Here is a 24,320-nt window from a genome sequence, read left to right as displayed (position 1 = left end):
ACGAGACGTTCTAGTTCGTTTGCAGCGCATCAGGATAGCCTTTTTTATTGTTGGATTTTTACTAATATAGTGTTTGTTATTTATTTATCTTGTTATACTGACATTTTGCATTCTTATACTAACTGTACTAACTTGTTGGTAGTGCGTTTAACGCACTACGGGATTTTCAGAGTCGCAAGACTCTTAATTTTTTTTCTTTTTACTTTTCAGATGCAGAGACTGAGATGAGAAAGACAATCCTCATCCCCCCGAGGGCCAGGACTCTAGGAGTGGAGATTCCAGGGCTGGAGGACCCCAGAATTCTATCTAAAGTCCTTAAGGAGCTAGTAGGAGCTCAGAACATCTTCTCCTTCACCTTCTATGGAGGGGAAGGTTTCTGATAGTGGTCAAGAACGTATCAACGAGAGATAAACTGTTAGAGGGCTTCCAAGTCCAAGGGAAGCAGGTGACCCCTTCCATGGTCAGGTCCCAAGTGTGCCAGTTAACAATCAGCCGCTTCCCCATGGAGTACTTAAAAGCCGGCAACGACGTGCTAATCCAAACATTCACAAAATGGGGGAAAGTGAGTAACATTAAAAAGAGCGTCTCCCAGGAAGACCCCGCCTGGTACTCCGGTGAGGTCACCTTCACCATGGACATGCGCCAACCAGTGCCAAACCTTGTGACCATCGGCACGGCGCGTGTATTGGTGAATTATCCCGGAGTTCAAAGACAGTGTCTGCGATGTGGCTCGGTGGAACATCTGGGTAGTGACTGCCCCCGAGCCAAATGTTTCAACTGTTCCAGAGTTGGGCACATCTCACATCAGTGCCCACACCCCTGCCGAAAGTTCGCAAGCACCAAACATAGTGTAACATCATGCTCTCTGCGCACATTCGCAGAGAGGGCAGGGGCGGCAATAGAACCCATAAATCCACAGCCTAAAGACGCCGGTGAATTTCCGGTATTACCTACTACTACCATCACCACCGCAGAGGAGAAAACCTTTTCCCAGACCATCTTGGGAAAAATAAAGAAGCATCCTACTGCAACTACATCAGCAGAAGAGACTGTTTCCCTCCCAGCTACAACATCTACTGAGGAATCAGTCCCCCCCCCTCGGCCACTTCCGACATTCCTTTACCATCGTCGGAAGTTGAACACCCAGCTGAGGGAACAGACGACGCCATGGATAGCACAACAGCTCTCCCCCACCCTCAACAACATCGGAGGAAGTGTCGTCAGTGAATGCTTCACAAGTCACCTCTGCAGTAGCCAGCATCCCCCCCTGCAGTAGAGTTGACCACAGAAGAGGGGGATCACCATCTTCTACCCCCACAAGACCTCCCCAAGAAAAGAAAAGAGGCGGCTTCTCCAAAACTGGAGAAGAAACACCACCGAAGTCGCCCCAGGGGAGGCTTGGACTCTACAACATCAGAGTCCGAGATGGAGGTAGAAACCTTCTCTTCCCGCAAGGAAAGTGTCAACTCGAAAATCCAAAAACTCACCGGCTCACAGTTCAACCTTTACAGTTACAAGATAAAAGATAATAAAATCACCAGCTTCAAAATTTGCAACACCCAGCACGAGTTTGAGGTCCTTTCAAGCTCACGCACAAGGCTGGAAGCCGGTCTGCAGGAAGCGGGATATAATACCTCCCCCCCCCCCCATACAGATCGATGACCTCAGTAAATATGTAAAGAGGTTACGTATTAAAGATCTAGGCCGGGTTTAATAACCCAAAAAGATGTCGCCACTCCCCCCCCCCCCCCTTCTGTGTCGCCTCTCTCAACATCCGAGGGCTCCATTCCCCATTAAAACAACAGGAGGTGTGGAATCTCATGCTAGCGCATAACATCCGGCTCTTGTTCCTGCAGGAGAGCCCCTTCTTCCACTTCCGGGACGTGCAGGAACTGAGCCATAAGTACCCCGTGACATCATACTGGAGCTTCGGCACAAGACACAGCGCTGGGGTCGGGGTACTTATGCTAGCCCCCCTCCTCGGAGCCTTCCATAACATCCAGAGGGATACAGAAGGGAGAGTCCTTGCCGTCGACTGGAAGTACCAGGGCTGTACCACCAGGTACATTAACATCTACGCCCCGGCATATGCAACCTTAAGACCTGCATTCTTCCAGTCGTTACATTATTATTTGTATGGCACCTATCACGTCATCTTGATGGGGGACTTCAATTGTGTGGTGGGCCTGGCCTACGACAAAGTAGGGGGAAATCCAAATACAGGTACTGCTGGCTATCAAGATTTGGAAATTCACCTTAAGAATCTCCAGATGACGGATATCTGGAGGGCTCACAACCCCTACCGTCAGGATTATACCTGGACAGGCCAAGGCATTGGCACACGGATCGACCGCCTCTATTTAACATCATCCCTTGTCTCCAGAGCCGAGACAATAAGGCATGTTCCAGTCAATTATTCCATCTCGGACCATAAATTAGTCGTGCTCGGGTACCATCCTTTAGAAGTTGATGTTGGTCCGGGCCCCTGGAAGTCACTATCAAACTTCCCGTCCCTGTTCTCGGCTAAGCTTAATCAACTGTGCTCCACCTGGAGCACCGCTGGCTGGGACTGGGACGCCTGGGCACGGCTTAAACTCACCATCAAAGAAAACATGAAAAAATGGGGCCAGGAATGTGCCTTCCTCAGAAGAGCTCGGCTCCGTGACCTCTACAAGGAGAGGAGCTGGTTCGTGGCCAACCAACGTCAAAGCTTTCCATGTCACAATGCCATCCGTGACATTAATTTCGACATTGAAATGGAGAAACAAAAGCAGGTGGATGAAAAGAACATCCAAATCCGTCTCCACCTCCACTCGGAAGACAGGCAATCGGCCGCTTTCTACAACAGGTGTTACGTCAACTTCCGGCAGGAGAGAACCATCACCACCATCAGTGAAGGTGGATGTGACTACACCACAACACCTGACATCATGAACGCCTTCTGGGGGTACTACAGTCAACTCTATCAAGACAACAGTACCCCCCAGGATTACTCCTGTTGGAATGTCGACCCCTTCTCTGCGCACATCCAAGCAGGGTTGGATGCACCATTTACAGCGACCGAAATAACATCAGCCTTCAAACAGTGCCGTAATAAGAAAGTGCCTGGGCCAGACGGCCTAAGCACGGAACTCTACCAAGAGGCCTGGGATCACATCCTACCCATTCTCGTGGCAGTCTTCAACATCTTCCTTACCACCGGGAACCTACCGCGAGAATTTCTGGAATGCCATACCGCCTTCATCCCGAAAACCAACAGGGACCCTTCGGTCATCAAAAACTGGCGCCTCATCAGTCTGTCGGACACGGACTAAAAGATCCTCGCCTGTGTTCTCAACAACAGACTGAAAATCGGGATGAGGTACATCATCAAAAGTACACAAGTGTATGGTGTTCCTGGTCGATCGATGAAGTTCAATCTCATCCTCATCAGAGAAGTGCTATGTCTGGTTAACATCACAGTACTCTATGGCATTGTTGACAATTGATCTCAACCGAGCATTCGACAGCGTCCGGCATTCCTTTCTCTTTTACATCCTGGAGAAAGTCGGGGTCAGCAGTGGACTCCTCAACATCATCAGAGGAGGCTACAACAACAGCTCTACTCGTCTCCTCATCAACAGACACCTATCTGACCCCATTACCATCCAGAAAGGGGTCAAACAAGGGTGTCCCCTCAGTCCGCTGCTCTTTGCTCTAGCCCTTGAACTATTCCTGCGGGCTGTGAATAACTCTCAAGCGGTTAGAGGAATTCCACTTCCTCTCACCACAGATGATTCTAAGGTAATTGCCTATGCGGATGACGTGGTGGGCACTCTTAGGGACAACGACTCCGTACTGAACTTCTTCAACATCCTCAAGAAGTTAAAAGTGTTGGGGCTAACATCCAACCCCGACAAAACCAAGATCAAGTTGTACGGAGTCTGGGACCTGCACAACATCCCTGCAGGCCTCGTCCCTACTGCCGATCCCCTCACCATCCTGGGGGTCCCGTTTGAAGAACAGCCCGTGCTGAACATTGAACATCTCAACAACAACACCGTCGAGAAACTGGAGGACTGGAAAAATGGACAGCTGTCACTCTCCTCCAGGGCCATTGTCATCAAGACCATCATTTGCCCTGCGCTCCAGCACGTCCTGAACATCACAAACATCAGCGAGGATCAGGAAAGCCGGCTCTACAGGAAGCCCCTGAAGTTCTTCTGGGGAAATCTACGCCAGGAAGTTGGCCTCAACATCCTTCAACTTCCGGAGAAGCGAGGGGACTTTGGTCTCCCCTCCTTTAACATCAGATACCTAAGTAATACTGCGTTCCATCTAAACAGGGTGCTGCAGACTACACATCCCTGCAGTTATCCTGTGCGGTATTTCTTAGGTCACAAGCTTCCCCTTTTTGGGTTCCCAGTCCACCAGGGTCCCAAGGCGGACATTGTTCCAGAGGACAACAGACTGTGCCAGCTAATGCAACAACTCCGCTAGTCGGGTGTGAACATCGCCGCGATCCGGAACAGTTACACCTGGTTCGAACACTTCTTCAGCATCGTTTGTACCGATGTTCCGGATCTGGGGATTAGCCACAACGAGATCCTCTTCGGCCACCTCTCCAAACATCGAGGCTACCCGTCGAGAAAGGACCTGGCATGAAGGATTGCGTATGGACACCTTCCAGTCAACATCAACATCTGGCGGTTCCATAACACCCGGAACCCCTTTTGTGACTTCTGCGGGAGCCTGGACACCGTAGAGCACGCCTTCTACCGGTGTCCCATTTCCATCTTCATCTGGAGGAGGCTAAGCGACGTGCTCCGCATCCCCCCCCTCCTACTGCAGGAGCAAGTCATCTTCCTGCAGTTCACTCCCCCAGCTAACAACAAGCAGAAGTTAGTGGTATTTATTATTAACGAGCTAAAATACCACATCTGGAAGGTAAGAAAGAAATTTTCTAATCCTACTAATCCTCCCAATCTGTTGGATCTCTCCCGGATCGTTCTTTACAATTCTACAGTTCCTTAAGGAGATTCTTACATCTTGAAAGAGAGGCTCTGGGGGACACCACATTTAAGATCAAGTGGTGTTCACCTCCAATCCTGTGTAATGTCAGACACAACAACATCAAGTTCTGCCTGCTGCTGCTTTAAGATCTCCATCTGCAGCAGCAGCTCCACTCTGAGTCATTTCCTTGGTCTCTGCATCCCCCTTGAGGTTTGTTCTGTTCCCTGGTCTCCCACGGAGGTAGTTTGGAGGAAAAACCAAGGCAGTGCAGGCCTACTCGAGGCGGGCTGCCCTGAAGGGGCAGGTCACCTGGGCACCGGCTACCTCCCTGGTCCATTCAATCTTGTGAGCCAGGAAGACGACTGGGGTGAAAAATTGTCATCTAATAGTGAGGAGCTAGATAGATGTGAGATATGAGCTGAGGCCTACATTTCCTTATTCCTACTCCCCACCTTCCCTTCACATCCTATTCCCTCTCCTCTTCTTTTCCCCTCTCCCATCCCCCTCATTTCCCCACCTCAACCTCACTGTCACTTCCCCCCCTTCTTTTTCTTTCCTACTAGGGGCACTCTGACCCCGCTATTTTCGTAGGCCAATGATGAGTTTACCCTCACTTTCACCCTGATCGTTTCACAGCATTATTCAAGACGTGAAAGAGAGCTCCAGTTCGAAGAAGAAAGAGCCTGTACCTACCAGTCCAAAAGAGGATCCAGTTCCCGTGGCCTGAAGAGAGAGAGAGCTCCATGCTCACTTTCTACAGAAGTACCTCGGCATTGGTAAGACCTTTTTTTCTTATTATTGGCTCTTTTACCCATTCCTTCTGGTATCTCTTCACTTGTTGTGAGGGACACTGGGCTTTCCCCGACTTTGCCCTCCTTTACCTCCCCCTTCTACAGCCAGTAGTTAGGTTTTCCCTCAACAATGCCGTACTTTTTTCCCAGAACCAGGACGCTTGGCGCGAGGTCAAGCAGCTCCCAGATGAGCGGACGTTAGTGAAAGCTCTGATAGATACAGTAGGGGCAGAAAACATATACAGTTTCACACCGCACTCAAAAGAAAGATTCCAAATTGTAGTCAAAAATGACCAAACAAGAAGCAAATTATTAGAGGGTTTTCCCTGTGCGGGACAAACGATTAAACCTGTGTTAATAGGGAGTTTATGAAAAACGTTAAGAATAACCAGATTTCCCTTGGAATACCTGGAAAACGAAGACAACGTCAAGAAATTTTTTAGCCAATGGGGCGATATTATTAATATCAAAGCATTTGAACATGCAGATTACAAAGGCTGGAAAACAGGCAACGTTGAAATACAGATGGATATGAAAAAGGAAGTTCCCAACTTAATTTTAGTGGGCCAAACAAGGGTCATGGTCAACTTCCCGGGTGTTAAAAGATTGTGTTTCCGATGTGACTCTGAGGGTCACCTAGGGGAAGAATGCCCAAAACTACAGTGCAGAAATTGCAAATCAACAAAGCACAAAATAGTAAACTGCACAGAAGCCTGTCTTAAATGTGGGGACTTGACCCATAAAGTGGACACGTGCTCGCACAAAACACTTTCAGAAGCAGCTGGAGGGACCATAATACCAGTCAGGGCTATACCCCTCGGTAAACCTGAGGTATCATCAGGGAGCGATTTTCCAGAGATCCGGCAACAGACCAAAAAAGAAACATTAGCAGAAAACACAACCTCCATGAAACCCGTAACAGGTAAGACACCCAGGGCAACCCGCCACATGAAGGAAAAAACAGCCAACTTTGAAACCTGCAGCAAAGAGGAAGAAGTTGTAACAACCAGCGCTCCAACAAAGCGCACAAGAGAAACAGAAACAGAAGAAACAAAAAAAGACTAAACAAAGCAGCCTACTCTCATCAGAAGATGAAATGGACAACATCCAAACTACAAGCCAACGCGAAGGCACCCAGCCCCTTGAGGAGGCGGTAACAAAGCCAGGAAACCTATCCCCAGTAGCAGACCAATCTGCAGAACCCCATCCACATATCTGCAGCACAGACATTTATAGCGTCACAGAAATGGAATTTCAAAACGACCTCATTATGGATATTCCAAGCAGCTCCGATAGTGAATCACAGGTGGACCGTGTAGAGCAACAAACAGACAACACCCCCCCCTTCCTCCAAACACCAACATGGATTTTAAAATTGCCACTTTAAACATCAACGGTTTAAGCAACCCCTTCGCGCAAAACACTGTCTGGAAGCTAATGTTAAGGTACAAAATTAATATCCTCCTGATTCAAGAAACCCATTTTTATAAGCATTGGGATGTGGAGAACTTCTCGAGAAGCTACCCGGTCACCAGCGCTACTGGTGCTTTGGGGATGCTCACTCGCGAGGGGTGGGGATACTAATTCGCCCCCCAATCGCGGGGGGTTCTTCAACGTCCAGGAGGATGCCATGGGACGTCTAATAATGGTGGACTGGAAGTACGGTGGCCGTACCATCCGGCTTGTTGCAGTTTACGCCTCGAACAACCCACACCACAGAAGCGGTTTCCTCTCTGCCCTTGAAAACTACCTCCTGGGAGCAGAATACCTAATAGTAGCCGGGGACTGGAATTGTGTGGAAGACACACGTTTGGACAAAGTAGGCAGGAATGCAAACTCCGGAACTGCTGCTCTAAAAAGATGCTGTGTAAATTTTGATCTCGTCGATGTCTGGAGGAGGAATAACCCATCGAAGATAGAAACAACGTGGTGCCGCGGCCAGATATCGATGAGACTAGATGGGGTGTACGTGTCCCAAAACTTAGAACAGTATGTTCAAAGGATACGTCACACCACAGCACACATGTCAACAGACCACAAATTGGTCATTTTAAAAATTACACTCCCAGAGGTTATGGAAACAGCCAGAGGTCCTTGGAGGCTTCCTCCTACCTTTCCCAGTCTTTTTAGCGACCAGCTACAGAAACTCTGTGATGAATGGACAAACACCAACTGGGACTGGGAAAACTGGCTGCACTTTAAGTGGCAGGCTAGGGAACTGTTTCAAAAATGTGGGCACGAAAGAGTCTACCAACAACGTAAACGGCTGAGGGAATCTCTACAGGGAATTCGGCTGGTACCGGACAAACGAATGGAGCGGAGTTCCCTGCGGACATCTTATCAGACAGGTAGAAATAGAGCTGCAGCAAGAGAGGCAGAGTAGAGTCGATGACCTCGATTTTCGCACAGGACTCTATCTCAGAAAGTTGGAAACACCTTCCGCCGCATTCTACAATCAACAACGGGTGGCAGCAAACGATGAAAGAACAATTTACCAGATCGAGGAGAAAGGCCAGATTCTAAATTCAACCCATGAAATACTCCGTCATTTTCACCAGCAGTATCTCGGCATCTTCGCTGACCAGCAGGGCACGGATGACTTCAGTGAGTGGGACGTCAAACGTTTTCCCGAGTATCTTAGCACCCCACATGACAGGCCGATAACTGCAGCTGAAATAAAAGCTACGTGTAAAACGATGAAGACAAAAAAGACCCCAGGGCCAGACGGACTGGGGATAGAATTCTATAGATCGATCTGGGCCCTTGCACGGCCAGCACTAGTAAAGATCTTTAACGAATTCCTCACTTCGGGAAACATCCCCGAGGAATTCACTAAGAGCTATACAATCTTTATCCCCAAAAAAGACCGAGATCAGACCTTGTCAAATAACTGGCGTCCCATCTCCTTAACTAACTTAGACTATACTCTTTTCGCAAAAATTATCTGTACATGCATTAAGGGCGGAATAGAAAACATAATAACAAGTTCACAGGTCTATGGAATCCCAGGTAGATCTATGGAATTTAATCTCTTCCTGTTAAGAGACCTAATCAGACTGGCCAAGGAAAAAAAATACCCCCTGGCACTTCTCTCCACCGACCTGGAAAAAGCGTTCGACAGCGTCAACCACACGTACTTACAGGACACCCTAAAAAAATAGGCATAGGCCCGAGACTTCGGCGTACAATTAAACATGTATGCGGAGGCCTCGACACAACTGTCTATTAATGGGTTTCTGACAGAACCAATCCGTATAAAGAGAGGGGTTAGGCAAGGCTGCCCACTAAGCCCCCTTCTCTTTTCCCTAGCAATAGAACCCCTCATCCAAAGAATAGAGAACACCCTTGCAATTAATGGTATTCCGCTGCCCCAAGTCTCCAGACAGTGCAAAATAGTAGCATATGCAGATGATGTAGTGGCCACACTCAGAAATTCTGAGTCTATCTGCATCTATCTTGACATACTGCAAAACTTCAGCATAGTCAGTGGTCTCTGAGTTAATGCACAAAAAACTAAAATCAAAAATTTTGGAAATTTCCATAACACTGGACTTCCCTACGGTTTAACGCTGCATACGCAGCCGCTAACAATACTAGGAGTTCCCTTTTCTGAGTCGCTAGCTTTACCAGTTACAAAATTACAGGAAATAAGTATGGAAAGGATAAGTCTATTCAAACCGACCTTTTTCTCCTTTTATGGCAGAGCCACAGTGATAAAAACAATCATTACCCCAATGCTCATGCACACAGTCAATATCACAGGCATCACACTTCTACAAGAAAACCAATTATCCAAAAAACTCTTAGATTTCTTCTGGAATGAAAAAAAAACATGAGGTTAAAAAACAATACCTGCAACTAAAACATGAAGAAGGGGGGTACGCTCTACCTGATCTCAAAAGCTTGCTTTATGCAAATACATTCAAAACCGTACAGAAGGCCTTAAACTCAAACCACATTTCAGGCCTCGTAATTTGATATTTTATAGGACTTTTCCTCCCCCTCTTTGGAACTACGGACTATGCTGGACCCCGTGCAAGGGTTGTGCCCAAGTGGTACTGCACACTAGTAAAATCACTTACAGTACTTAGAGACAAAGGAACAGAAATCCTCACACACAAATCCAATGCAGTATACTGGGATTTCTTCCAACTCTCCAGGCGTGATACACCAAACATCGGGCAAACAATGAAATTCTCTTTAAAAACATCAAGAATAGCTGGGGACAGCCTTTTCATCGGGATCTGGCCTGGCGAATAGCTTATGGACGGCTCCCAGTGAAACAGGTTAAATCTAGGTATGTACCCAGTCCGTGCGATCCCTTTTGTGATGTCTGCCGGGGCGTGGAAACGGTGGAGCATTTTTTTTATTTTTGCCCACCAGCCCAACGCGTCTGGCAAAGACTGAGCACAGCACTGGGAATCCCGACTATCACTAAAAGAGGTCATACACCTGCAATTTCCGCCACCAGTCAACAAGACCCAAAAATTCGCCATTTTTTTAATTAACGTCTTAAAGTATCACATCTGGAAGGTACTGAAAAAATCTCAAGTACGGGACACAAATTTAATGTACACAAGAATAAGGAAAGGTTTCTTTTTTTACCTACCTAAATTTCTTGCGCAAGAGAGACATCTACTAGGAGACTTTAAATTTGTGAACAAATACTGCAAACCACCGAAAATATGCTTTCTTATACAGGGACGCATCAAGCCCTGTATATTTCTTTAGTATCTCCAAAACTCCACCTAAAAGTAACAACCACTCTGTTCTTCCTCGCCACAAAGCTTTCGCTGGCACGGTTTCCTTTACTCCAAATAAGGGGGGTAGATCTGAGAACCCGGGCTGCGAAGGCTTACTGCGAGGCGGTGCTGCTCCTTGTGAGCGGCATCTCCCGGGCCAATCTTCTATCCCATTCTAAGTCCCAGTGGTACCAGGTTTGTAAGTTATTCAATACGTTACCATTCAGTTCAACTAACCGGACCTCAAGTCCTTTAATTTTTAATGTAATTTAAAAAAAAAAAAAAAATACTGTTTCAAAACAGGGTCAATAGATCTCCTTTGTAGATAACTGACAAAATTATTAATTTGGATAAATTTATAAGTCAACTTTAGTCAAAATTTTTTATGGTTAAATTTTCTTTTTTTTTTTTGAACAGATAAATTGAGAATACGTGTTACAGACCAATTAGCCAAATAAGGCTAAACAGGTTGACTGAGGCCTCTTTTACCTCCTACTATCCTACTCTACCTTTCATTATCCTCCTCTCTTACTCTTTGCTGACCCTCAGCATGCTTTATTCTCCAAAGGCCAATGATGAGAGATATGAACTCCCATTCTACCTCAATAAAGGTCGAAACCAGTCTGGGTAGTGGCCCCTTGCCTTTAATACAAAACATCATACATCCCCTTCTTGGAGATGTGTTTTGGCATTAAGGGTAAATATTAAGATTAGTGATCAAAGCTTGCTCCACCTTTACCACAAGTTGCCTTGGTCTTGCACTACCTGTGGGATCAGCTAGTCTTGCATCAATTGCAGGCACAAACTTGACATTTTGTCTGTTTGCTCACTTGGGAAAAATGGAGTAAAACCAGGTTTAAAATTGCCTGGTATCTTTAACATAATTATACCCAAATTAAAAAATACTTTCTAGACATACAGTCAAGAATACATATCCATACTTATTATTATTATTACACAAGACCTCATGGAGTCAAAGACTCATCTGGGAGGTCCTTTTATCACACACACACACATCTCATCATACCGTGTACACACTCAAACTCCTTGCAGACACCACACTCTCAGGCAAGGCATTCCAATCATTCACAACTCTGCACGAAAAAAACCTGCCTCTCACTCCCCTACTCACACCCTCTTTATACAGTTTCCAGGGATGATCTCTGGTTCTCCCCTGATCTCCCATTATTCTCTGTAGAACTTCTCCACCACTGATCCTATAACAACCCCTTACCAACTTGTAGGTCTCTATCATATCTCCCCTCTTCCTTCTCTCCACTAGACTCTGCAAATTACATCTTTTCAATCTTTCCTCATACTCGACATTCCAGAGGTCAGAAACTACCTTAGTCATTCGCATTTGGACCTTTTCCAACATTTCTTCATCCGTCTGAAAACCTGGTGACCAAATCTGGGCACAATAGTCCATGTGTGGCCTAATCAAAGCCTTATACAATGGAACAAAAATCTCCCTACTTCTACACATCAGTGTCCTCCGCATCATTCCCAGAAGTCTTTGTGTTGTCTTCACAATTTTGGCGATGTGTCCCCTAAATTTTAGATCCTTATCCACTATCATCCCCAGATCTCTTATTTCCTCTACTTCCAACAATATATTCTCACTAAGCATAAATTCTGCATCCCATCTTTGTTTTCCAAATTTTAAAACCTTACATTATGCAACATTGAACTCACATCCCCATTTGCTTGCCCAATAACTCAATTTATTCAAGTCTTATTGCAAGGCCACAACATCTTAACTACTCTTTATGGTTCGTCCCAACTTTGCATCATCTGCAAACAACTGAATATCTCCATCCACTTTTTCTACTTGAAGTAGAAAAAACCATCAAAGGCTTGAAATGATATTCGACCAGAAATGCTGAAGTATGGTGGTATAAAAGTCTCAGTGGCTGCACTGCATAGTTCAGAAAGCCTGGACAGAGGGACAAATTCCAAACGATTGGAGTAGAGCTCTCATAGTACCCATATATAAAAAGGGAAATAAAACTGAATGTGAGAATTACAGAGGTATATCCCTACTGAGTGTTCCTGGTAAGATATATGCAAGTATACTTGAGAAACGATTGAGAATTGTGGAAGAAAAGCTTGGTGAAGAACAAGCTGGATTCAGGTCAAATAGAGTCTATCAGGATCAGATCTTCACTTTACGACAAATAGTGGAGAAATCATGGGGATATAACAAAGATCTGTATTTAAGTTTTGTCAATCTGGAAAAGGCATATGACAAGTTGCCAAGAGAGGAGCTATTCAATACGCTACAGTTATATGGTGTCAAAGGGGCATTATATCTGAGTTGTAAGTCAGCAGTTAGAATTGAAGGATGTACAGGAAGATGGTTTAATGTTAAAACTGATGTGAGACAAGGATATACATTATCCCCTCTGTTATTCATAATCTATATGGATCACATTATGAAGGAAAGTGATATTAAACATGATATCAAAATTGGAGATGTTAATGTCAGCTCTCTGCTTTATGCAGACGATTATACTTCTAAATAAATCCGCTACAAGTCTGCAAGATTCTCTGACTAAATTGAATAACTGTTGTAATAGATATGGTATGAAGGTCAGCAACAAAAAGACAAAAGACAAAGACAATGAAAATAGGCAGAATCATTGAAAATGTCAACTGTGTTGTGAATGGAGAACCTGTGGAACAAGTAAAACATTTCAGCTAGTTAGGCACGATTTTTAGTTAAGATGGTAAATTAAATATGGAAATAGACAACAGAATCAACAAAGCTGGTATGGTAGGAAGTCAACTGAATAAATTCATATGGAATAAGAAAGAAATTAGTCGGAACACTAAATTAGCTGTATACAAGATAGTATTCAAACCGGTTTTAACTTATGGATCTGAGAGCTGGGTCAGAAGTAAAACACTTGACCAAAGACTAGAGACCGCAGATATGAGAGTCCTGAGAAAGATTAGAGGTGTGAACAGATGGCATCAATGGCAATATCATATTAAAAACGAGAATATTAGGAAAGAACTTGACATTGCCAGCATCCAGGAATGCATTAGCAGAGCTAATCTCAGGTTGTATGGTCACTTAAACAGAATGGGCAAGGAAAGATTAGCAAAACATTTGTTCTCTGCCAAGTTGGCAGGAAAACGACCCAGAGGAAGACTAAGATATAGGTGGATTGATATGGTACAAAGTGCCTTAGATGATAGAAATATAAGATCTGGTAATTTTGGAGTCTTGACAAGTAAGAGACTGATTTGGAGGAAAATTGTAGATAGGAAGTTAGTAATGATGTAAATTTTTCATGTAGTACTATCATATCCTGTACACCCCTTGAGGGTACATGGCAGAAATTTGATGATGATGATGATGATGATAAAAGTATCTCAAACATATAATGTTTATTCTACCATCTGATCATTTCTCCACACCCAAAACTTTATAATCATGAGTGCTTCTATGTAGAACATATCATTCATACATCATACAGTCTACAAAGCCAAAACAATAGGAAAATTCTTACACTGGAACTCTCATGGGTGTTATCAAAATATCGATGATATCAAGGATGAGACTTGCAGGCTAGTGAGACTACCATAATCTCCCTTTCCAGATGTCCAGAGGATGCACCACATAGCAAATATAGTGACAGGACATTGGATCCCAGTGACAGGATAGTAAAAAAAAATTCAGGAGTTGCTTGAAGAATACTGGAAGAAAAGTAAAGAAAAAGAGGAAGAATGAAAAGGGTCAGTATCATCACTGACAGATTCCCTGTCCAGCATGAACAGGTATCCCATGTGGAGGGGCTACTACCAGAAGAGAGATCAGGATGATAGCAAAATAATTTCAGAAATTTGTTAAACAATTTGGCCAGATAGTACATAGGAGAGTCAGTATAGTTAATGAAGGGTCTAAGAGGAATGCCTTCTTTATGGAGTTTTGTCAGACTGTAGATGTTTGGGTGTCCAACCAAAATGAACCTTCTGATTTTTTGATAATTTCTTCAAAGAAGGCACCTTATTCTCCTCCATAAAATGTCTACCATCATTTTGGGTGTGTTATGTGGATTTCTTTCTTTCTACAGTGTAATCATTACAAAGTGCCCTAATATCAGAAATTTTGTAATTATCCTTTCCAATTTTGTATGACCTGTGAACTGAATATATTCTGTTTATACAAGCTCCTCTGCAGACCGATACCAACCTAACCATTTCAAATCAATTTCAATACAAATTTGTTAATAGGTATTCTATTAAATGCCTTGGCAAAATACAAAAATATAACTGAAAATATATTTCCTCTGTCGAATGCAGTTATTGCCATATTATAACCAGATAATCTAATTATACTGAAGAAGGCAAACTCCTAAGTGTAATGATGAATAGAAATTTTAAATTTGGATGTTATATTGCAAAGGTAGCACAGGCAAACCTGAAGGACTACTGCAATACTGAGAAGGATGTGGACCAGCAGAAATAAGAGAATGGGAATTCCATTATGTAAGGTCCTGATCAGACCACATCTAGATTCGTGTACGTAGATCCAGTCAGTGGAACTTGTAGAGGATAGAGAAACATCTGAAAGAGTATAACACTGGGTAACAAAATTTAAATAATGATTGAGGGATACTGGTTATGAGCGCATCTAATCTACAGTTTGTGGGTAGAGTGATATGCCTGTGACATTTTATTTCTGATAAAATTTCATATGGTGGAAGATGCAAACTAGTGTAGCAAGAGAATGAGAAGCATCTCCCTCCTTTTTTTTTTTTTTCCTGGAAATCAGTAGGATTACGGAATGCATTGCCTAAGAGTTCATACCATTCAGTTTACAGAGTGGCATGATAGACACAATAATAATATTACTAAAACACAACCTACTTTTAATAAACCTATGTTGCCCTATGTACCTATATACGTATTCCCATTTTCTTGTGATGTCTCTTAATCAATAGCAAGTAACCTAACACCATTACATCTCCAAAAAGACAAATTGGGTGACAGTTTAACAACTGTTTTGTATCACCATCCTTGCACTATCCTATCCCTATTCCCACGGAACTAAGTCAAGGGCACTGTTATTTCCTTGAGTGCATAAATTAATAATTAACAAGATATGGTTATATCTCTCTCACTCCAGTATCGTTCTTCTTGCTACTGTTGCGTGTGGTTTATACTCCTTAAACAAATATTAACTATTTTTCAATTCATCTCTCTTCCACATATCATCTTCCGCTACAGCTTCTGTCTCATCTTATTATCCACACTTTCTAACTCTAAGAATGCATACAACTGCTTCCAAATTAACGATAATAATAATAATATCAAGCTAGCGAGTTGCATATGCAATTTTGTTCCACTAAAAAGTTAAAAATTATATCTAATCTATTCGTCATTTTTTTTCCCAGTGATCTAACTGCTCTTTGGCCTACATGAATATATATCCTACTTAGCAGAAGCATTTACTAAACAAAATTGCATTCGAGACGGCTTGCCAAACTTAAAAAAATATTAAAACTATTGCGTGCCTTGTAAATGTCAATCAAAAATGAACATACAAATTCAATAATAAACAGAGGATAATAATATACACTGTACACCCTAACGTCGAAGCCTTACGTAAAACTTAATAATTCTTACATCATATCTTGAAAAGCTTCGACAAAAAAGGGAGTCGGTTTTCGCTGTCACTGTGATCGGACGTATTCCTTTAGACTTATAGTCCTTATAAGGACTGGCTTAAAGGGGCGAAGCAATTTCATCTTCCCCGTTATCTGTAGAGGACAGTGTAGGGATAAGGTGTTATTGAGCTATTAAAGCTCTGATCATGGCAAGAGGGTAACAGCAATAGCCGAGCATCAGTTAGGACTTCATTGGCTACAGCATTGCCATTCATTACCCTCCAAAGGTATTAATCACCGCTTCTCACGGTCGATTAACTCTAGACTCTGCCTAGTTGATTTTTATATAGGGTTTTTGGGTAGCTCGCATTGCACTGGAACTAACACAGTTCGTGATCTACTATCCCCCCCCCCTCTGTATGAAATATGCAGAGGTCTAATGGCCGGCAGGCCCCACCTGCAATGAGGACCGGTGGTGGTTGAATGGTTTTTAGGGAGGTAGATCGCTGCATGTGTCCAAGTAAGCTCCTGAAACTCCTTTTTCCACGTTTTTTAGGATTCTCCTATAACATACTAACTTTTTGCTGGTAGATGCTTATTCTAAGCTGTCTACGGGATTTTGCTAGTAGACTCTCAGTCTACAGGATTACCTGGGAAACTGCTAGTTTCTCTCAAGCCAAACTATGGACTCTCCATATGATGAGCTTGATTTCAAACAGCTTTTGGCTGTCTTTAAGCACATTGGAGGCCTTCTACAAAGGAAATGGCCAGTAAGGTGGCAATCCACCAAGTAGAAGAGGTGGATACAGATGACTGTCAATCCCCTGACCCTCTCCCCAACACTTCTCAAGATAACACCAGAGAGATTATGTCACCGGTTAACGACCAGCCCCTAGTGGACTCAGATGACTCTACAGATTATCAGGTTGTTAGCAGAAAGAAGCGTAAGAAGAGTTCACCAGCAGCTGAGCCTGAAATAGTAGGTCAACCCTTGGAAAAAACAACTCCAATGGAATTAACAGCACAACCTGATGAGAGGACAAAGTCTGTCTCCAAGATACAACCCAAAGAGAGGATTCCACCTGTAATCTTAAGAACAAAGGAGTCTGCTATTACAACAACGATGAGGAGCTCAAACATCAAATTCACATCAGCCAAAAGAACAGATGAAGGAATCCGAATCCAACCTGAAGGAATTTCTGACTACCGCCAGCTCACCAGACTTATGGTAGAACTAAAAGTCCCATATAATACATTTCACCTCAAAAGCGAAAAAAACTTAAAAGTCGTGATTTAGAGGGCTGGCTGAGACCATTCCAGTAGAAGAAATAGCTATGACCTCAAATCACAGGGCCTAGAGCCGATCAAAATTTCACGAATGTATCGTGCTGACAAGCGCCCTATGCCTCTGGTCTTGGTCGAGATAAGTAAAGAGCATAGAGAAATTTACGACCTTAAAATAGTAGGCAGTTTGGTCATCAAGACTGAGCCTCTCAGAAGAAAGGCTTCAGTTGGTCAATGCCATCGCTGTCAAAAGTATGGGCATGCGCAGAAGCTATGCAAAGCAGAATACAAATGTGTGAAATGCGGTAACAACCATCCCTCACACACCTGCACCAAACCACGAACCACTCCTGCTAAGTGTGCGAACTGTGGCGGCCCTCACCCGGCAAATTACAAGGGATGCCCACTCCACCCTTTCAACCAGCAGAAGGCTAGAGAGGAACATCCCCTGCCCAATCACAAGCGAATTACACCTGAAACCAAAACACGGGTCATTACTCCTGAAAGGTCATATGCATCTGTGGTCTCTACAAATAGCAAACTAGCATCTTGCAACCAAACCACCACAACAACCCTAATTGCTACTTTAGGAGAAATGTTAACAGCTTTTAGCAAAACAAATCCCAATCAGACTGACACCAACAAATTCCTCAAAAATACACAAGTCATCTTCTCTATGATTAATAGATAATACAATCAACTTAACTCATTACAGATTGCTTATTGGAATGCCAACGGGCTAAACAACAATCTCCTGGAAGTAAAAGAATTTGCTGAAAGTTATAAGATAGATATTCTTTTAATCAACGAGACGCATCTTCGGCCCTGCGACAACCCCAAAATAAGGCACTACACGCTGCTAAGAGCAGGTAGACTCAATGCCAGAGGGGGCGGAACTGCTATATTTGTCAAAAAAAGCATTAGATACAACGAGATCAAGAAATTAGCAACCACAAACCTGGAAGAAACAGGAATTGAAATACATACAAAAAACACAGGCAGTCTAAAACTATATTCAGTCTACAACCCTCCAGCAAACCACTTCTAGCCTCTGACCTCTCTCTGCTCCTTGACACAAACGAAGCAACAATAATGGCGGGAGACCTAAACGCAAAACATCCTGCATGGAACAGTAGAAACACCAATAATGATGGGAAGAGCCTACACAAATTCGCTATGACAAGAAACATCACCATAGCAGGTCCTATTGAACCAACACACTACGGACCACTCGGCAAACCTGACGTGCTGGATATCGCCATTTTCAGGAGCTAAGCACAATCCAGTTCTGCTTAGCCTAGGCGGAGAAGCAGAAACCATCCCTGAGCAATCCTACACAAATCTGAAGAAGCTCAACTCATCTCTCAAGAACATCACAGGCCCCGTCCCATCTATCTCCTCACCCAAAGAAGTAGACATAGCGATCAACAAACTGGAAAGCACAATCCAAATTGGCCTTGCAACAGCCTCCACAGTTACTGTTCCAGCCCAAACTAACCTGCTCCCAGAAGAGATTCTAAAGCATATCCGCAGCAAAAACAGAATTCGGCGTCGGTACCATACAGCACTATCACCTCAGGATAAGCAAGAGCTTAACAGAGCAACAAATCTAGTCCGATATGCAATAAAAGACCATAAGAATCAGCAATGGGAGAGAAAACTAAGCTCCTTAAAAGCCGAAGATAACTCACTATGGAAAAGGACTAAAGCCCTCCGCAGCGATCACCCCAACATAAAACCAATACATGGAGAAAAAGGTATAGTCTACCTAGATGATGAAAAAGCAGAAGCTTTTGCAGACTCTCTGGAGCTGCAATTTAAACCAAACTACACTCATGCGGACTTGAGCTTCATTGAAAAAATCCACAAGCAAATACGCTATACACTTCATCGTCCCACCACCCATGATAACACAAACTATACCACACCAAATGAAATATACCAAATCATCAAGAACCTCAATAACAGGAAAGCACCAGGTCCTGATCAGATTTCAAACAAAATTATAAAAGCACTCCCTCACAAAACAATAATGCATCTAGTGGCTATCATTAACGCGATGCTAAGACATAACTACTTCCCCACTCGCTGGAAGCAGGCAGATGAAATCCTTATCCACAAGCCGGGAAAGGCGCCTCAGTTCCCCCAGAATTACAGACCTATCAGCCTCCTGTCAGGCCTTGGGAAAATAGCAGAAAAAGTAATTCTAAAACGCCTACAAAGTGAAACGGACAATCTAGGTCTAATCCCAAAAGAACAATTTGGTTTTCGAACTGGACACTGCACAACTCAACAAATCCACAGACTTATAGAGTACATAACTATTGGATTTAACTGGAGACAACATACAGGTGCAATTTTCTTAGATGTGGCAGGCCTTCATCGAAGGCCTGCCACACTTTATCGAAGGCCACAAGGCCTTCGATAAAGTGTGGCACAAAGTCTTAATCATCCACAAACTAATTACTGCAAAATACTGGCTAAACCTCATCCAAATCATAGATTCTTACCGGAAAGACCGAAAATTTCAAGTGAAACTTCGTGGGCTCAGATCAACCACAAGAAGCATCGCAGTAGGTGTCCCACAAGGCTCCCTATTATCGCCGTTGCTCTTTAACATATTTATCTTTGATGTCCCAAACACGACATCAACCACCATGGCATTTTATGCTGACGACATGGCGATACTGACCAGATCACTCAGACCATACCTGGCCACACAAAGATTACAAAATGCAACGAAGAATCTTGAAAAATAGTTTCGGTTATGGAGGATTGATGTTAATGCAGATAAAAGTACGGCCATTCTATTTACAAGGAAGAAAGCAGACCATCATGGAGCAATCACGATATTCAATACTGTTATTCCATGGCAAAAAGAAGTAAAATACCTGGGAATCAAACTAGATAATCATCTCAGCTTCAACTCCCACATCGCTCATGCTTGCAACAAAGCAAACTCTGTAATAGCTCAGCTCTACCCTCTGCTCAACCGTAGAAGCAAAGTCAGTCCAGAAAACAAATTAAGAATATACAAAGCAATCATCAGACCTATTCTGACTTATGGTTCGCCGGCGTGGAGCCATACCTCTCCAAGCAACATCAATCGACTACAATTAATCCAAACCAAGTGCCTCCGAATGATCTTTGATGCCCCGTGGTTTGTAAGAAACACTATTCTCCACCAAGACGGAAACCTGCAAGACATACCTACATTTCTCCTCCAGATAGCAACCAAATACTTTGCTCAGGCATCACTCCATCCCAACCTACTCATTCGTGAGTCGTCAAATTATGATGAAAAAGACAGATGGAAGCATAAACGCCCAAAGGCGGCCCTGATCGCAAATTGAAATCTCTCAACACAGCCCTAATTAGGGTGAGCCAAGCGCTCAAAAATATCTTCCAATAACCGGAAATTATTCAAACTGATGAAGGGATCGAAGTCCACGGGACTGATATCCATCAAGCCACAGAAGTTAACAGTTGAAAAGCTTTGAACTTACCCAAGAACGGAATCAGTCAGTATACATCCACAACACAAACGAGTTATCAGAAACGAATTAAAATGTACAGTAATATTCAATAAACAAATAAAAATAAATAAATAAAAACTGCCTATCAATATGTTTCAATTTCTTTACCTACGATTCTGTAACTACAGTCGCACAAGCGCGACTGCTTAGCGAAATCGTTGACCTCCAAAGTACTCTAATCTGAATACAGTATGCACTTGCAATTATACAGCGAAATTGTTAACATGCTTGCGATGTGCCATTTTCAGCGAGATCTGATTTCAGATTTAGTATTTTTTTAAAAAACGTTGAAAAATAAAAACTGATATTGATCTCATCATAGAAAATATCCCGCAGTTATCATCAATTTGTAACCAAACATACTCAGCATAAAGAAATGAGATTATTATTAGATTAACTCTCCTGGAGTCATAGACTCATGGACAATCAGGACAGCCGGCCCGGACCATCACAAATTTTAAGTGACATCAGTGAATAGAGTATGGCAGACCAATGCAGCGATCTTGCGGTCCCTACTCCTTACACAATATACTGTTGTCTGAAATAGCATGGGTTATACGGTCGGTCGCATTTTGAGTTGCAGAATTCAAAACCCAAAGGTGTAAAATCTTACTCGCCTTTGCTAGAGACCAGTTCTCGTCGTGACGAGAGGAATCTTTATATGGGCTTTTCGGTTTAAGATGGGTTAGCCGATTTCATTCGGTGGTAGCAGGATGTTTTTTCCCGGAAACTCGAGTTTTTCATCACGCATACACGCCTTGAGAACACACGCAATTTACAGACAAAAAAATTACTAGTGATGGGGGTGGGCACTAAATGGCGTTGATGTAGATGGTGTTAGAGGCGGTTCGGTATGGGTGGATTAAGTGGTGGAGACAGAGAGTTGTAGAAGTTGGTGACACCTTGGAGGTGTCACATAATAATAATAATGTCTGCCAAAGAATGATTCAGAAAAAGTTCCAGTCGGCAACTAGAATCAAACTTAGAACTCTTTCTTCGGAGACCTAGCATTGTAGATGAAAACAATTCCCTAAAAGCTATGAATATCCCTTAAATTTTTATCCACCATAATCCAAAGATCCAGTGCTTTCTCCACCATTTTTCCAAATATAGTTTACGCAGAGTCCCAAATGTATCATTGATGTAAAGATTGAAAACTAATGGTCCTTGCACAGAACACTGTGGAACCTAACTGGTAACTTTCCATTTCCTTGATATTTTTCTCCATAAACAACTATTTTATATCAATTTATATCAGCTAATTGCTAATTCATTCCACCAACTTAATATCCAGACACATATGTTCCAGCTTAAATATCTGTTTATCACATGTCACATTATCAAATGCTTTTGCAAAATCTAAAATATAAATAAATAAAGATATTTCAAAGTAACAAAAATAGTTATTGGATTTACCAGATCCATACATTACAACTTAAACATCAGCTTATGTGGTCTATATCAAATGCTCTTGCAAAAAATGATATATGCACATAAACACAAGAAAGATATTTAATTAACCAAATATTTCGGTCTGGAAATAGCAGACCATCCTCAGTGGTATTACAAGAACAGTTTTTTTTTAAAAATACAAGCTAGAATACTAACAATAGATCGTTAAAAATAGAACACGCCGCATGATGTTATATCACTAAGTATGAAACGGAATATTTTGAAGTAGAAACATGATTGAAAAAAAAAAAATTAATGAGTAATCTTGATTAGACTTTCCCAGATTTTTGATACAGATATACAGGCATTACGATTCAGGTTGGGACGATGAAGCAAGGCCTCCACGCTTTCCTTGAACAAACGTTCAAGCCTATAACAGGATCTATGCAAGAGGGAAGTCCTGGACCAAAAGATGCTATCGTAATGACTGTATATCTATATCAAAAATCTGGGAAAGTTTAATCAAGATTACTCATTAATTTTTTTCCCCCAATCATGTCTCTACTTCAAAATAATCCGTTTCATACTTAGTGATATAACATCACGCGGTGTGTTCTATTTTTAATGATCTATTATTAGTATTCTAGCTTGAATTTTTTTAAAACTGTTCTTGTAATACCACCGAGGATGGTCTGCTATTTTCAGACCGAAATATTTGGTTAATTAAATATCTTCCTTGTGTTTATGTGCAAATATCATTCAGTCTTATGTCACAAGTATCCTTAAAACAGCAAATGCTCTTGCAAAATCTAAAGGGGAAAAAGTGTATACATTTCCCTTATCAACCACTCTTTTTACTTTATCATAAAAATTAACCACAGTACTGAAAAAAGCTTGCCTCTTAACAAATCCGTGCTGGATATTATTATCTACCTAAATTTGTAAACGAGCTCTTACCAATTTCATATCTTAACCACTTAATACAAACTGGTCTACAGTTTGATGCATCCATTCTCCAACTCCTGATAAGCAGTGAGCCCATCTTACCCTTCATCCACTACTCAGGAACTTTTCTTAAGCAGCCAAGTCAATGGAACTACAGTTCTTTAGCACATTTTCTTAAAATACGTTACGAAATTTCATCATCTTGTTGACATCTACAGCACTTAGTATTGTAAATACATGCACTTCATTTATTTCTAATCCTTCAATCTTCTCCGAGACTTTGGTATAAAGCACTCCTTTCAAGAATCAGCACTAATAAAGTATTCATTAAAATAATGTAAATAATGTGTTAATTAAACAGTTGTACTAAGTACCGGGTGATTAAATAAAGTCAAGTTTTCAGAGCCCTCTAGCGAGTAATGTATTGGACGAAACACACCAATATTCGGTAGACGTACACAGTGGAACATGAGGATTCGATTTAACGGGAAAAAAAAATAGTAAGAATAATCGCCAACAGGGGGAATTTTGGCGCTGCCAAATTAATTTTAATAGATATGACTAATGAATGACTAAATGGTAAATGAGAGACATCACACATCAATTTCATGTCATTTATTGTTAATTACAAATGAGGTTCAATATGACCACCATTCTGATGTTCCAGGAACTGCATATGGTGCATGACATTTTCCACAGTGGCTCGCAACATATCGGAATTGATTTGTCTCACGTGTAACGTTATTTGATCTTTCAAAGTTGGAATATCGGTACATGTCCTTGATACACAATGCTTTTAAGAAATCCAAACAAGTAAACGTCACAAGAATTGAGATCAGGTGATCTTGGTCACCATGGCGTGGGAAATGCACGACTAATAATTCTTCTGTCAGAGAAAGGTTGTCGCAAAACACGCTGTACCTGAAGTCCGATGTGGGGGTGGTGCACCATCCTGCATGAAGATGGTCGAATCGCGACATCCTCTTGCTGCAGTTGTGGAACCACTAAGTTTCGTAGCAT

General features: G+C 42.5%; 1 protein-coding gene across 1 annotated transcript in view; it reads right to left on the bottom strand.

The window, feature by feature from the left end:
- The window catches only part of LOC150099201 (uncharacterized), a 146,245-nt gene that overhangs the window by 17,172 nt on the left and 104,753 nt on the right, over positions 1-24,320 (bottom strand). The window contains exon 6 of the mRNA XM_090404278.1: positions 3,236-3,344. Within this exon, the coding sequence (XP_090260404.1) occupies positions 3,236-3,344 (109 nt within the window). The remainder of the gene's footprint in view (positions 1-3,235; positions 3,345-24,320) is intronic.

This window comes from Typopeltis vanoorti, chromosome 14 (genome assembly GCF_054136105.1).
Source record: "Typopeltis vanoorti isolate ZY-2024b chromosome 14, IOZ_Tvanoo_1.0, whole genome shotgun sequence".
NCBI lineage: Eukaryota > Metazoa > Arthropoda > Arachnida > Uropygi > Thelyphonidae > Typopeltis > Typopeltis vanoorti.
The sequence above is the reverse complement of the archived record's forward strand: the minus strand, read 5'-3'. Positions and strand labels throughout refer to the sequence as shown.